A 14602-nucleotide genomic window follows, 5' to 3' on the forward strand; every position below is an offset into this window, starting at 1 on the left:
TAGGACGCAATTTCACAACGAAGTCCAAATAAAACATCCGTGAATAAGGTAAGATCCATCGTTATGATGCGTAATAAATCCGTAGTCTTTTGGAAAAATTATATGGCTGCGTGGCATGAGATGGCCGCGTCTTAATTAATAGATGAAATATTTAATTATAATAGACCGCGATAAGGATGTTTGTCAATAGATTTAATAAATATATTTTACAGTTCTATTTATATCTATCTATAAATTGAATTTTGAGGCAGTATTCATATTCTAGTCACAATGATTAGAAAAATAATTGAGCAATTGAACAAGTTTGTTCATTGATTTCTATAAATCAATTCTAAAGGCACTTTGGAAATATTTGAAGTTTTAACCAGGGTTTCATTCCCAGCATTCATGAGGCATTGGGTAGTCCGACGTGTATCTCACATAAGCTAATCCACTGGGAAGATTAATACGGCGTACACCTCGAGGAAACAAACGTGCTTCGTCAATGGGAAGAACGTCGGGTTGAAGCAATACATCTTCCCCCATCTGCGACAGATTAGTTGGCATTTCGAGAAGAGCTCAAAGTTACAATAAACTGATCGAGTCGGAATAATTTTTACCCTCCAATCTACTGGCGTCACAACGGGTGTTGTATTGGCAAGTTGTAAGGAATCAATAACGCGGAGCACTTCACTGTAATGCGAAATGGAAATGTTCGGGTGAGAGAATTTTGAATAGTTGCAAAATGAGACAATAAGATAGAGGCATTCTCACTCCACATTTCTTCCAGTTGATTCAGGGTAGAGCATCGAAAGTCTGAGAGTTTTGTCTGGTCCAATTATGTAGACTACTCGTACTCCCCTAGACTCTGGGTCTCTCATATCGGTCATATCTAGCTGTTCGGCAATGATTCTCGACTCATCACCGATTACTGGGTATGGAAATTGTCCTGTTATGTTATACTGCGATCGAATGTCCTGTAGAGAAGTGAAGAATATTTTAGTTGGAGACAACGACTATAATATTCCTTAATTCGTACTCATACACATCTAGCATACTTACGAGCTACGTACCTCGATCCAGGCACGATGTCGAGCTACAGAGTCAGACGAGTGGCCTAATAACATAACGCCACGCCGAAAAAACTCTTGAGCTTTTCCCGCGATGTGTCCTAACTCTGTTGTGCAGACCGGAGTAAAGTCTGCAGGGTGTGAAAACAGCATGACCCATCTAAAATAATTGTTGAGAGAGAAAATTCGATCTACAGGCATAAGGGGGCGGTCATTAACTTGGCTTGTTTCTAAATTTCCAGTATGTGTGGCATTGAATCAAATATTATATGCCATCAGAGAAGCACCGATCTACAGAGTACAGGCGTCTAACCTTGCACTCAATTCAAATTGTCTAAGCCTGAGTTCAATTTGCTTTGTATCGTACGTACGATGTGCCAGCCCATTCGTAGAACTTTATTTTTCCAGTCGTAGTATCCGCTGTGAAATTTGGTATTGGTGTTCCAAGTCGCATTTTTAGTTTATTGCAATCTGAGTAACAAAAACGCGATCATCAACACGCAGTTACGTTTGACACATTTGTACATACGTGCAGTTCACGAACCACATAAGATCAAAATCGTCTGCTATCGGAAAGACAGCCACGTTTTTTCTGTGTCGATTTTTAATTTGACAGGATGACTACGGGCGTCAAATAGTCTGCTATCTGCTGCTGTTTTGACAGCCAAGTGGCTAATCACTAAAATGTAATAAACAAGCATGTCATTTTAAAAGATACCAGAGAATCTCTGAAACTTTATTACTGATCAATCGTTAGCGAGATTCTTCAAATCTACTTAGTATTTAAAAATAATTGTCTGAATGATGATAACGAACAGTTTGACTCATTCTCCGTATCCGGCACGATCTCGTCTGCCATCTAGCCGTCGTCACTGTCCCATCTCTCAGTCTCTCCTTCGACGAAATTCAGACCTGTTCGGCTCGGTGCCTTTTTAACATCACCTGAGAAGGTATTTATTATACGTGTTAGCACTACTACCGTGAATTCAAGTCTCCAGAAAAAAATAGGGTTCATTAGTTCCTAATTGATGTGTCCCTGAGATACTTTGAACTTGTCAAATAGACAAAAAATAATTCAGATCTCGTCACAGGCCTCAGTCTGGTATGCGCACGTAGCTACATGTGTCAACGATCAATACGAAAAATTATAAATAGTGCTCAATAACTTTGAACCAAGTTATTGGTTGATTTTATTCGACTTAGGTTCACTAATCTAATTGTTTCTTACCAGCCGATTGGATTTGAACGGTGTTTAGCTCATCTTACAAGTAGAATTGTTGACATAACCCGAAACCATGACAGACTCGATACAGGCGCCGAACAGCAGAACCAAAATTTTTATATTATTCCACCTCTGAATTCTCGCGGCACTGATTTTCGACACCTGGTTTCTGTTTTAGCTGGCGTTGAAATGTCCACTTTTCTTGGTCAGATATTTGAGCTACCGGGCATATCGGTGGACCGGTTTGACGGTGCAAACCTAAATTCCTCTGTGTATTTCCTAAGTCATTGTCACACGGACCATATGAAGGGCTTAGGGAATGCTTTTTTTGACCACTTACGTAAATTTGATAAATACTTGTACTGCAGTCCGATAAGCAAGGCATTTCTGCTTGGCAGTTACTGGGGAGCAGTTGAGGACCGCATAAGAGTAATAGAAATTACCATCCCAAAAATAATTAACTATGTAATACGAGCTAACGACACGATGCTCAATACTTCTCTCATTGTTACAACATCTCCTGCTGGCCATTGTCCAGGCTCTGTTATGTTTGTTTTTAGTCAGAATGAAAAAACTATATTATATACTGGAGATTTTAGGGTGAACCCAAAGGATTTGCCGAAATTGAATCCCCTTAATCATAAAATAGATGGAAAAAATTATCCTATAAAATTTGATGCAATTTATCTCGATACAACTCTTCTTTCCTCAAAGTTCTTAAGGCTTCCACCACGCAAAAATTGTTGCGACCAACTTTGTGAAAGTGTCCAAGAGTGGCTTAGGTCAGACCCAAAAAATGTTGTCATTCTTGAGTGTTCTGCTCTGTATGGACCAGAGTATCTTTTAATGGAAATTTCAGAACGTCTTAAAATTAAAATACATGTGAAAGATAAGGTTTTCTTGAACTACAGATGCATTTCAGAAGTTGCAGAGTGCGTAACTAATGACCCTTTATCATCTAGGGTTCATGCCTGTACTCCAAAAATGACTCGCGAGAGACTTGACTGTAGGGATGATGTACAACGTGAAAATATACTCACCATAGTGCCTTCGGTACTGAGATGGGAGGGCAAGTGTGATGTTGATAAAATTTTGGAGTACGATCCCAGTATTAATCGCAGACTGTATATCTGTTACTCTATGCACGCTTCTTATGCAGAGCTGAAAGCTTTCATTGATTACTTCAAGCCTGTTAAAATAGTTCCCTGCGTGTGTCCTGATAAATCAAAAAATGAGATATATAAATTATTGCATGAACTCACAAATTATGAGAAAATGATGACGGGTGACGTAGGCTGTTGTAGCTCAAAGCTAGAGCTACCAATTAAAAGAACCTTCAAGCAATCTTTTAGCTCTAAGTATTTTAATGACGATGACGATGATTTGTGATGACAAGAATTTGAAATTGAGGTACTAGTTAGTTTTACATTTTTTACAGCAGTGTTTTATGAATGTCGAAATTATGTTAATATTAAGAATATTTATATTTAGGTACTCATAAGTTCTGATTTTCCAAATGTGTATTACCTTTTATACTTGTCATCTTTACAATAAAATATCTCTGTGATATTATTAGTCTTTATCGGTTTAAAAAACACAAAAAACATATTTTGTTGCAGCTCAAACATCTTACAACTTGCAACTACCCATAATCAGGATCGAATAAAAATGGCAACAACAGCTTTAGCCCAGGAGAAAGTTTGGGTCGAAAAAGCGGTGTACGACAAAGCGGAGTGCCAATATTTTGAAAGGCTGGCAAAGGTAAAGCATACATGAATTAGTCACCATCCAGCCCATTTCTAAGACCTAATATTCTATCATTTTTATTGTGCTACGTACGTGACAGTTTACAGTAGCATAGCTAGTGGGATATACGATATTTTAAATTAATGTTATTACTATCCAACTGAAGGCTTGCATAATTCTAATTAATATTCAATTGTTACCAGTTTAGCTATTCTGAAAATGCTTATAATTGTCAATCAAAAATATTCAGGGTAACATTTTCAGTTGCTGCATAAAAATCTGTATATTATCAATTCGATGATATTGTTTTGAAGTTTTGCGATATCTCAAGAATCATAATATTTTTCATTTTTTCAAGAGAATCCAAACATCTCTGTTGCTAATTCATTGATCTGTTTTCATATTTTACACTTTCATACTTTCCACTTCATCATCAAACCATGCTTCAGGGAATATCTGGTGGTGGGCAATGTAAAATACTTTTAATTTCTTTAAACTGTTACACTTGCCAAGCAGTAGTGTGCAACTTGTAATTACTAACGTTCCTGGGGATGTGTATGTCTAACATAATCTTTTGCTATTCACAGAAAACCAATTTTGAAAAACTTGTTACTTTAAAAAGATACGAAAGACAACTTCATTGAGTATTATTGATCATGATATTTTTATTGGAATAAGTTTTTCCAAATTGGCGTTATCTAAAAAATTCGTTGTTATGTTCGCTAATGCTACAGCCTGCGCAATGTTACCAAGTGACCACTAATACCGGTACTGGGATTTGGACAAACTGCGACAATCTGGTGGCTGCTGATACCCAAAATCAAATAATTCCCAATCCAATGTTGCAAGCTATATCGAAAAAATCTAAAAAGAACAAGTCTCCAGTAACGGAAACTACTGAAATCTTAAATACATTCGAAAAAAAGATCGAAGATGGTCAAAATAATGAAGACCCTAACGAATTCAAACCCAAGGAAGCAAAAGAGAAAAAAAACAAGGCTGACAAAAAACACGGCAATAAAAAAGAGCCGAAGAAACTTATTAAAGAACAAAAAGAATCTGATTATACAACTAATTTGTCTGAGAATAAGTTAAAGCCTGTCGCAGATAATTCGATGGTAAAGTTTCTGTTGTATGTTACCCCATTTTGATTATTTTAAATGTGTAGCTTTTCTTTTGATTTTCTATTCTATTTATTTATTGTCTTACACAGTACATGATCCAAATCCGCAGAGCCAAATTCCAATCAGAAACCAAAGTAATTGTTTGGTGGTATCTTATTTATGTAGTGCTTGTGATGATATTTTGTTTGCATGTAATGCTTTTAACTTACTGAATATCGATTGATCGATTAACCAGTCTCTGCCTAGACGATGTTAGATCATTTTCAAAGCTCCCAGTGTTTTTTTTTCTTTAAATTAAGTTCAAATCATAGAATTATGAATGAATATTTTTTTATTATCAGTACAAAAAAACTATGCAATTATGTTGTGAATGATCAGTAGACGTTTTTATTGTAGCCAATATTGTCCCATAGACAGATTGTTAATCTTGCATGAAAAGCTGATATTTTTTGCCTATGAGTGCAGGAAGGGGCACAAAGTTCATGTTCGGTCGTACCTGCGCGCGGAACTCTGGCCAACGAAATTGCCAAAGCTCGTCGGCACATTAAACAGTCATTGCAGTGTGTGAGTACTTCGTTTCTTGCTCACTAAAAATTATTATTAATCAATCCTGAGCCTGAGTGACCATAAATACAACTCATACACTTATATAAGCTGAAAACTGCTTATCTATTTATCTACAACTAATTTTTCGCATGTCACCCAATTCTACTTTAGTATATTGTACATGATTCTACCCTATTTGTTATATTTTCCATGTAGCATTCACTTTGCTATTATCACATTCAATTCATCACTTACTTTTTCAAATTGATGGAATGAATTCATTGATCTAATAATCGAAAACGACGTTCACAGGTCACGCAACTTCTGGTAGACATTATACAAGGAATTTCTACCTATTATTTCAGGTCAATAGTATTGCTTCAATCGCCGGCAGTCCCACTCAAGAATGTGTTTCACGAGTTGCTGTGTTGGAAAAGGAAAACCAGGAACTCCAAAATAGTGAGTATTCGTAACTGAATAAAAAATTTGAACAGATTGCCTGTTCCCATCAATTTAGATGACCCTGTGATCTGTCGTGTTGTAAATAGTTGTTGCCGAACTCAAGTCCGTCGTTGCAAAGCTGGATGAGCGTGTTAAGATTCTTGAAGACCGACCTTGGTTCGATCCGATGAGAATCGCGATTTGTCCACCTAAACCTCCTTCCCCTGTGCAAGCTGTTGAGGCCGACGATGAGAAAGATGATGTCGATTTATTCGGCTCCGACTCTGAGGTGAGGTGATCATTTAGGGTAATAAGCAAAGCAAACAAATTTCTTCTACAATTATCATTTTGTGGGAGCTCACTGAAATTTATTCTCACATATATAGAGTCTAAAAGTTGTTCATTGAATGAAAATTGCTACAATTGATCACAGGTTCAGGAAACTGGACCTTTTGTGCATTAAAAAACTTTCACACCAGATATTCCCAAGTGCGTCATCTACGTTTCCAGCTCTTCGGATACTTTCATTAAGATCCTACCTACATAGTTATCAGTCAACACCTGCTTCACATTGTCTAGTTACCTATTAGTTTATTATTTGTAGATTTTTTTTTCATAATCTTTGTTTCCTGCTGTGATTTTTCCCTTATAAATTGTCAGGGTGAAGATGATGCTGCAGCTAAATTGCGAGAGGAACGTGTAGCTGCATATGCCGCTAAAAAATCAAAAAGTAAGTAAAATAATGATAATGATGACGACAACAACAACAACAAATGAGTAGTAAATTGAAAAATCGTGAACTTTTGCTGCTGCTGACAAAGCTTGTATTGCACATTCCAGAGCCTGCTTTAATTGCCAAATCAAATATAATACTCGATGTAAAACCCTGGGACGATGAAACAGACATGAAGGCCATGGAAGCAGAAGTCAGAAAAATTGAAACCGATGGCCTGCTTTGGGGGGCTGGTAAGCAATGAAGTTTCTGTATTTAATTGATTGTTAAAAAAATCTGAATTAATACAAACTGAAAATATTAATATTCCAGCAAAATTGGTGCCACTAGCCTATGGAATCCGCAAGCTTCAGATTTCCTGCGTAGTTGAAGATGACAAAGTATCCATCGATTGGCTGACAGAGCAGATTGAAGCCAATGAGGACTTTGTTCAAAGCGTTGATATAGCAGCGTTCAACAAAGTTTAATACGCATTGAATTCAGCATATGTTAAATGATTTTAAATCTATCTATATTTGACTGATACAGCGACGCATGTTTGGTCACCATACAGCAACTATACACAAGGCATGAAAATCCCGTTACGGTAATTCATTGTCATTCCACTAGCAATATCATCGATATATGAAATGTTAAATTAAGAAATTTGTCAAATGTCTGGTCCATTATATCTGTATTCAAGTCATCGAGTCAAAGACGCAGAAATTTGGTAAACAATCGTCTTGACGCTGTTGAAATCATCTGGTTTTTATTGTCATTATGTTGAATAAACTGAAAACTTAGATAAATCTTTTCGCTTTCCATTAGGACCACTGATGGTACAACACATGTGTGTCAGTGATTCAGTACGTACACCAATACATTGGAAGACGATAATTCGACAAGATGGCGGCCACGCGTTGCTGCGTGCGTCGTGAGTCGTGAAGTCTGTCATCGTTTGATACTTTGTCGTGTCTGTTGATCTTAGTTTTCACCTGACCCTGTGAATATAAAAAAGAAAGCATCATGACTATGGCAATGCTTCAACGTCGAGCAAACGTAATTATACATTACCACAATCAAAAATTAATTCTATTTGTACTACAGGACTATCAATGATCTTGCTAGTTAACCTCACTTGTTATACCGATTTATGTTTTACAAGTTTGTTTACCAAAAATTTACGTTTTCATTTGATTCCAAAGGTGCGGCTACCCCCAGAAGTGAACAGAGTTTTATACATTAGAAATTTACCATACAAAATAACCGCAGAAGAAATGTATGACATATTTGGGAAATACGGAGCCATCAGACAAATCAGGGTGTAAGGTTATTTTGAGGAGATAATCTGCTCGTTAGAAGAGTGCTGTTAATTTAATAAAAACTTATATTGTCGTTATATTATTACAGGGGCAATACAGCAGAGACCCGAGGAACAGCTTTTGTTGTTTACGAGGATATATTTGATGCTAAAAATGCCTGCGATCATCTCAGTGGGTTTAACGTTTGTAATCGTTATCTGGTAGTCTTGTATTACCAAAGTAACAAGGCGTTCAAACGAGTTGATGTAGATAAGAAGATGGAGGAGATCGATAAACTCAAAACAAAGTACAACATCAACGACGAACAGAAAAAATAAGCATAGCTTGTGTCGACCAAAAATTTATTACTCCCAAGTTTTACATGTGTGTATATTTATGATACCGATTGAAGATGCTGGTTAAATTTGTAAATATCTCTCCAGATGATTCTCTGTCCTAAAAATTTACGCTGACAAAAAACGTCAGGGTATTCCTCCTACAGACATTTGAAGGAAAGCCGCGCTTCTCGAATTCCAATCGAATCTCGAGGGAGAGTGATCTGAGCGCCGTAACGTGGCGCGGCGTCACGGTGGTTGAGGGAAACAGCAAGATTCGATTTCAGGATTCAGTCGAAAGCGAAAACTCGTGGAGCGTGTGGTTTTCGTCGGGTGCCGCTGAGCTGCTGCTATTTGGTATTGCCTTCAATTACAAGCGGCGAAGATCGCTGTCGTCGTGAGGGGCGAAGAGATACGGGAGGGGAACCGTGACGCTCACGCGTAACTACGTAGTACGGAATTTTGACTTATATTTATTGGTTCGTTCATTTTTAACACGTTGCTAGGATCCGTGTGATAGTTCGGCGATAAATGCCGAAACAAAACACGGGACGTGAGGCATAGTTTTATAACAATAAACTTGACTATCAGTAATATACTTGGAATTTTTAAAATCAGATGTCATTCGACTGCTGCGGCGACGGTCTGTCCGCTGGTTCTACGTTTCGAGCCACGCTGGCAGCGTTGAATAAGGCCTTTAAAAACATCGCCGAAGACATATCCCGGCCCCCAGTCGACCCTGCGGCGAACATTCCTGGTGATTTTCTTACATTTTTTTATTCAATAATACTATTACTCTGTGTATTTCTTTCGACGATCGTTTATTGGCCAACTCTACGTGCATTCGGGGAACGTAAACAAAATCTCATTGGTCCCGAGTCACGAGGCGGCAAAGTTCACGGAAATCATAATGCTGCACTCTTCTCATCGTCGTCGTCTGCTTCTACTCCCGCTGCCGCTGCTGCCTCTGATGATGGTGATAGCAACGATGATAGTGATGCTGCAGCTACTCGAGGATAAACACGTATAGAAGGGGGAAAGTAAATGCAACGAATGAAAGTGATATACAAGGTTGAAACAGCACCTGTACCCGGGGACGCCGCCCCCCTCGTTAATTATACACAGTTTTGTTGTGACGGTGAACATCGATCCACGATATCATCATAAAGAGGTGAGTTATTTCTACAGCTATTATTCAATACTTGAAAAACCCTTGAGTGCGTTCATGCTCGTCGAGCCCTCGACGCATTTGATCCCCGCAGCCACGAACCTCAATGGTATTTTTTGTTCCACTTTCCGATTTCCCTTCGTACCATTTTTTATTTTTAACCAATTGTTCTAAAATCTATTTATCCATGCGCTTTACCCACCACTGCGTTCTATTGTTCGTTATTTTCAATTGGGAAAAAAATCTAGGCAGATTTGACGATTGGCCGAGAGACATCCAAGAATATAATTGATTTTTGTACTCTTGCATTTGCTTTTCTTTTTCTCTTGCGTTTACGAATGTGGGATGGGGGTGACAGCGTCGCCATACCCCTCGGCGATCCTCCAGAGCAGCTTATCTTCTCGTCGAGATTCTTCGAGGCTCGATATATTCGACTTCGATACTCGAGGCTGCCTGCAGTTGCATTTGACTGCATGTGCAGCTGCATTTCGATTTTTGGAGACTTAACGGAAGAATAACACCCATTGGTATAGGACTTACGATCAGACGACGCAAATTCGTCGAAGTATGGGTATTGATACGCGTACCTCCCATCCCACTTGCAGGCAATTGAAACTTTATCGACGTTTCTGCTTTTCAAGATAAAAGTATGGATAAAAAACGCCTATTCGCGCGATATCGTTATTTTCCAAAGATTTTAATCGACGGATGAACTTGGTGGTATATTTAATGAGCCCATATTCATGTCCCCCGAAAAATCTTGTGCGACAAACGTTCCCACATCATCTCTTCACAATATGCGTATTCTTTCGGTCGATCATTAGGACCAACATAGTACAAAAACTTGAGAATTTCGAATAGCATAAGGTGTGTAAGAATATATCGGGCAAACGGGTGACGATACGGTGCACGAAACTGCATCGAGTCGCCAGCTGTGCGGGTGGGAGTTTTCCCCCGGTTGGTCTAAAAATTTGACAATTTCTCATCGCTTGTATCATAGGTAAGTCGCCGTTGCCGCTGCTGCTGGCATCGGCTTCTCACCTGGGCTTTCCGGTAACCGTAATCAACTATTTATAGGCATTCGTTATAAAGTAAATGGATTCCGCAAATCCAACGCCTCAAATGTTCAACGTATAGTATATTTGCCAACTGGCGCCGATCGCCGTTTTAAAAAATATATAATGCATCGTAGTTGTGTAGGTGGGTGTGTGTAATCGACCGGCCCATACGCGCGGTGAAATTCCAAAAAAAGATCAACTAAAACCGCGCGGGTTTTGCGAATAAACAATTTTCGAACAAAAAGACAAATGTACGTATACTTATATACGCGTTGCGCAAATCGGGATATAAAATTGGAAAAAAAAAGAGAAAAAGAAAATAGACGCATAGGGATAATAATTGTGAAATCACTCGCTCGGTAGTGACGCGCGAGTGCTATTTTGTATTTATAAAAGCGCGAGAGAACCGTTCAAAATTCAGAAAGCCGCAGGTTCGTTCTACAGTTTCGTTCCGCGTCGATCTATTAGTCTATCTTTTGCGTGCAAGTTTCACACGTGTGTTACAAATACTTATATAAATCTAAAACCCGGCTCGTTTGTACGCGTGTAACTCCAGCTGAAACGCACGGCCTATTCCAATGGTATATGTATATCCAACGTAAACCGACGATCCGTATCGTATCGTTATTCCGATCGCGCGCTCCGCGCAGCGCGAACCGATCGAAATCGATTCAAAACGCAAAATACTTGCGCGACGTAGTCCTGTACGTATACCTGTACAATTACAATTGTACGCTCCCGCCTCTCGGAATTCTTATTCGCGCGTAGTGGATCTTTTTCTTTTCCGTGGAGGAGCGCGCATTTTTATAACGCCAACGTTATATATTTTATATCGCCGCGATATCGGCGGTTGACGGTATGACGGACAAACTGTCAACGCGCAATACCCGTCGCCGCTTTCTATATTCAAATTTCGAATCCGCGGTAGCGACGACCAGACCTACCCCGATTAATATTTCATTTAGGTTTCGCAACTGTGCACAGGTATACGCGCTTATGTATATCTCTTGCTCTTACCGTATATGTGCCAAAAACCCGAAGCCACAACTGCGCGATGAGCATTTTTTCTTATTCTTTTTCCACGCGTTTATTGATACGTGCGCAGATGTCGTAACGCGTTGAAAAATAAAGAAATAAAAATTGAAAACAAACAAGCAAATTAACGAACTACTTCGTATCACCGTCGTTCGAAAAATCTCTCCCACGCACGCAATTCTTCTCCCTGGATTAGCCGAGATTATAAACAAGTGCGTAGAAAAATCACGCGTTCACCGAATGCTGCAGTCTAACTCGGGAATCGAATTGTAATCTGAATTTAATCAACACCTCGACCGTTGATTCATCTCATTCTACATACTCATGTTGCACGAAACGAGTATACGATTCGCCTCACATTTTATATTCAAAGGGGAATTTTACTTTTTTTTTTTTTTTTTTTTATCCTTTTTTATTATTACAAATGAGTCCCAGCGATTATCTATACCTACTCCGCTGTGTGGTGGTAACTTTTTATCGCTGTGAACATGTGGAAAAAATTGTGCAGAGAAGTGACGCGATCGGTCTGTTTGGTACACGGGACCGAAAATTGCTAAAGTCACCTTCTCCGATCGTATTTCATTCCTTTTCTGATTTTTTTTGTCTTCATTCTTCGGCTTTTATCACGCGAAGTAACAAATAAAATAATGCGATCACTGCACGTACGTGTTATAATATCGGGAATACAAAACCGGCCGGTTTGCATACCTAGACGCCTAATTTAAACTGGTCAGTTTTTTAATTTTTCTAGTCTGCTGATTTTTCTTTCTTTTCATTCTACATCAATTTCTTTTTCTATTCTTCTTTCTTTTTTTCTGCTTTTTTTTTTTCTCCACCTTGGTTCATTTTAATTTTCGGCATGCATTATCATTGCTATTATTATATTGATTTCGTTGCGTAATGTGCCAGTCAACTACCGGTGAGACCGAAAGATCGGAGCGGGAATAGAAAAAGCAAACGAGATAGAGAAGAAAAAAAAAAAAAAAAAATAGAGAAAAGTGAAGAGAAGTTTCGAGTCTATACGCTTCATTAACACCGGTACATACGTATACCGTGACTATACGTATGTGTACACATATCGATACATAAGTATAATGTGTACATAATCACTTTTCACCAAATACGGATAAGATCTCTGCGCCATGTGTGTGTGTGCTGATACCCATATGCACGCGGGTTAGGAAGAAGAGAGACGCGTCTTTTTTCCTGCTCAGATATACGTGTATTTCAACCGAGAGGTGGATACCAGGTAACATAATAGGTAATTAAAAAAAATGAGAATTAAAACGTCTGGTGCGAAAAAATTCGCCAAGTCCCACCACGTACATCAAACGTTCGATGGTAATTACCGATGAAAAATCGCCGAAACGAAAAAAAAATAACGAGTGGAACAGGTGATACTCGTACGTACGTATTGTAAGATAATTGGGGGTTCGTTACCGGCGTGGTTTGAAAAATTTTTTTACAAGATTTTTGCGTTCTTCGTCCCCTTTTCTTCTCTTCATCTTCTTTTCGGTTATTCGTCATTCTTCCGTGGAGTGCGGCATTCGCAAATCAGTCGTTGCGATACCGCGGTCGAGATAATTGTTTAAGCGACAAAATATCGGGCCGAGACGCGTGCGTCGACGGATCGGTAATTTTTTTTTTTAAATTTCGTTTCTTTTTGCTTTCAAAAAGTATACGTACTTTTTTGGGTGATGACATTTTTCAAATATGTGTATACACACGTATGTGGAAACCGGATTTGGGTTCAGTGACTCGAAAATCTGGGACAATCGCAAGCGCGGTTTCATTATACATATTATGTACACATACTCACGTATATGTATGTATTTATATTGATAAATAATAATCGTCAAGATCTTCTTCGTTATATATTCAGTAAATACCCATTCGGGTGTGTACGTACGTGTACGTCGTTGTAATATGGTTTGGCTTATTTGTCAAAATGTCATTAAAACTTGTTTGAAATTAGTTTTTTTTTTTAAAGAAATTTTACAATTTTACACAGACGAATTGAAATCACGTACCGTATCGTCGCGAGAATGACAATAGGTGATACGAATTCCGATGCAGTTCGAAATCGAAACAACGAAAAATCGTCGGTAATTCGAGGGGGGTGATCGGATGATCCGCGACTCGTGTAAAGAAAAAATCTCAAAGATTGAGAAGATTTTGGAATCCGAGTTTTCGCGGCGAGGAAATTTCCGAGGGATCGTGCGATAACTCGGTATCGAGTCGCGGATGGCATTCCGCGTGCGTGTAGGAAAAAAAATAATATCACAGAACATCGAGACGAAGGTGGTGGAAAAGAACGGGGACGAAGCCGAAGACGCTTCGTTACGCAACGGCTCAAACTACCATAGACCGATGAACGACAGTGAGCACATACAGTCGCCGTTGTACGGCGGCTATGTACTTCCTACATGTGTGTACCATTCGTATAATTAATATTCTAACTGTGATTTAGACGTGAGAGACATGCTCAATTATTTACGCACGGCCAATATATTTAACCGGGTATATAGATTCACGCGTTCCCGGTCATATGCGGTATACGTATACCCGCTGGTACATAACGCAACGCGGATTCTACGTGGGGATATGCAACGCGTGAAACGCGGCGCATCTTCTCGCAGAACTTCAACGCGGATAATCGGCTCCGACCGAATGATAACCGCGCGAGACCATAAGATTCGCGTTCGTCGCGCACGCGGTATACGTAGACGAGTTATGGACGAATTCCGATTTTTACGAATACGTGGCACACGTGCGCACATGTGTAAGAACGTATTCCTGGGAGAAGTGCAGTTGTCCCGGTTAAAGGTCAATGCCCGGCCTACCCTCGACCCCCCGACCCTCAAC

The 14602-nt window shown here is 39.1% G+C and overlaps 5 protein-coding genes across 15 annotated transcripts in view; 4 read left to right on the top strand and 1 right to left on the bottom strand.

Annotated features, from left to right (window-relative positions):
* Window positions 1–175: 175 nt before the first annotated feature.
* On the bottom strand, window positions 176–1638 carry LOC105689739 (peroxiredoxin-6-like). Of its 3 annotated transcripts, XM_012406990.4 has the most exons (5): window positions 1421–1638; window positions 1053–1209; window positions 754–956; window positions 600–672; window positions 176–525 (listed from the first exon to the last, which is right to left on the bottom strand). In XM_012406990.4, the coding sequence occupies exons 1-5, from the start codon at window positions 1501–1503 to the stop codon at window positions 373–375; spliced, it is 669 nt and encodes a 222-aa protein (XP_012262413.1). In that variant the 5' UTR covers window positions 1504–1638; the 3' UTR covers window positions 176–372. The 3 variants fall into 3 exon arrangements, with proteins under 3 accessions (XP_012262413.1, XP_025602472.1, XP_048513890.1); XM_025746687.2 differs by having other exon boundaries at window positions 176–672; XM_048657933.1 differs by having other exon boundaries at window positions 176–672; window positions 1363–1578.
* LOC105689736 (probable elongation factor 1-delta) lies at window positions 670–7649 on the top strand. Of its 4 annotated transcripts, none has more exons than XM_012406986.4 (9): window positions 670–698; window positions 3891–4032; window positions 4752–5135; window positions 5607–5705; window positions 6053–6146; window positions 6236–6417; window positions 6789–6858; window positions 6969–7094; window positions 7174–7649. In XM_012406986.4, the coding sequence occupies exons 1-9, from the start codon at window positions 685–687 to the stop codon at window positions 7326–7328; spliced, it is 1266 nt and encodes a 421-aa protein (XP_012262409.2). In that variant the 5' UTR covers window positions 670–684; the 3' UTR covers window positions 7329–7649. The 4 variants fall into 4 exon arrangements, with proteins under 4 accessions (XP_012262409.2, XP_012262408.2, XP_048513889.1 ...); XM_012406985.3 differs by lacking the exon at window positions 670–698 and adding an exon at window positions 776–914; XM_012406987.3 differs by lacking the exon at window positions 670–698 and adding an exon at window positions 1842–1999.
* LOC105689738 lies at window positions 2006–3934 on the top strand. Of its 2 annotated transcripts, none has more exons than XM_048657940.1 (2): window positions 2006–2297; window positions 3234–3934. In XM_048657940.1, the coding sequence occupies exon 2, from the start codon at window positions 3256–3258 to the stop codon at window positions 3658–3660; it is 405 nt and encodes a 134-aa protein (XP_048513897.1). In that variant the 5' UTR covers window positions 2006–2297; window positions 3234–3255; the 3' UTR covers window positions 3661–3934. The 2 variants fall into 2 exon arrangements, with proteins under 2 accessions (XP_048513897.1, XP_048513898.1); XM_048657941.1 differs by lacking the exon at window positions 2006–2297 and adding an exon at window positions 2567–2700.
* Window positions 7650–7711: 62 nt separating the features above from the next.
* On the top strand, window positions 7712–8573 carry LOC112694969 (splicing factor 3B subunit 6). Its single transcript, XM_025746684.2, has 3 exons — window positions 7712–7899; window positions 8046–8164; window positions 8251–8573. Exons 1-3 carry the CDS (start codon window positions 7867–7869, stop codon window positions 8477–8479), a joined length of 381 nt encoding a protein of 126 aa, XP_025602469.1. The 5' UTR covers window positions 7712–7866; the 3' UTR covers window positions 8480–8573.
* A 151-nt stretch (window positions 8574–8724) lies between these two features.
* LOC105689729 (solute carrier organic anion transporter family member 74D) overlaps window positions 8725–14602 on the top strand; it is a 36631-nt gene continuing 30753 nt past the window's right edge. For 3 of the 5 annotated variants that reach the window (XM_020854460.3, XM_012406971.3, XM_012406970.4), the window contains exon 1: window positions 8725–9647. The gene's annotated coding sequence lies outside the window, so the exon portion shown is untranslated. The remainder of the gene's footprint in view (window positions 9648–14602) is intronic. The other 2 variants (XM_020854459.3, XM_020854461.3) reach the window with 2 other exon arrangements.

Source organism: Athalia rosae, chromosome 7 (assembly GCF_917208135.1).
Source record: "Athalia rosae chromosome 7, iyAthRosa1.1, whole genome shotgun sequence".
NCBI classification, from domain to species: Eukaryota; Metazoa; Arthropoda; class Insecta; order Hymenoptera; family Athaliidae; genus Athalia; species Athalia rosae.

Coding starts and splice junctions, on each gene's coding strand:
- LOC112694969 (XM_025746684.2), top strand. CDS start 7,867: ATGACTATGGCAATGCTTCAACGTCGAGCAAAC. Junction 7,900..8,045: donor TGCTTCAACGTCGAGCAAAC/GTAATTATACAT, acceptor TTGATTCCAAAG/GTGCGGCTACCCCCAGAAGT. Junction 8,165..8,250: donor GCCATCAGACAAATCAGGGT/GTAAGGTTATTT, acceptor ATATTATTACAG/GGGCAATACAGCAGAGACCC.
- LOC105689736 (XM_012406985.3), top strand. CDS start 886: ATGATTCTCGACTCATCACCGATTACTGG. Junction 4,033..4,751: donor ATTTTGAAAGGCTGGCAAAG/GTAAAGCATACA, acceptor CTAATGCTACAG/CCTGCGCAATGTTACCAAGT. Junction 6,859..6,968: donor TGCCGCTAAAAAATCAAAAA/GTAAGTAAAATA, acceptor TGCACATTCCAG/AGCCTGCTTTAATTGCCAAA.
- LOC105689738 (XM_048657940.1), top strand. CDS start 3,256: ATGACTCGCGAGAGACTTGACTGTAGGGATGATGTACAACGTGAAAAT.
- LOC105689739 (XM_025746687.2), bottom strand. CDS start 1,503: ATGCGACTTGGAACACCAATACCAAATTTCACAGCGGATACTACGACT. Junction 957..1,052: donor GACATCGTGCCTGGATCGAG/GTACGTAGCTCG, acceptor ACTTCTCTACAG/GACATTCGATCGCAGTATAA. Junction 673..753: donor TCAACTGGAAGAAATGTGGA/GTGAGAATGCCT, acceptor TTCGCATTACAG/TGAAGTGCTCCGCGTTATTG.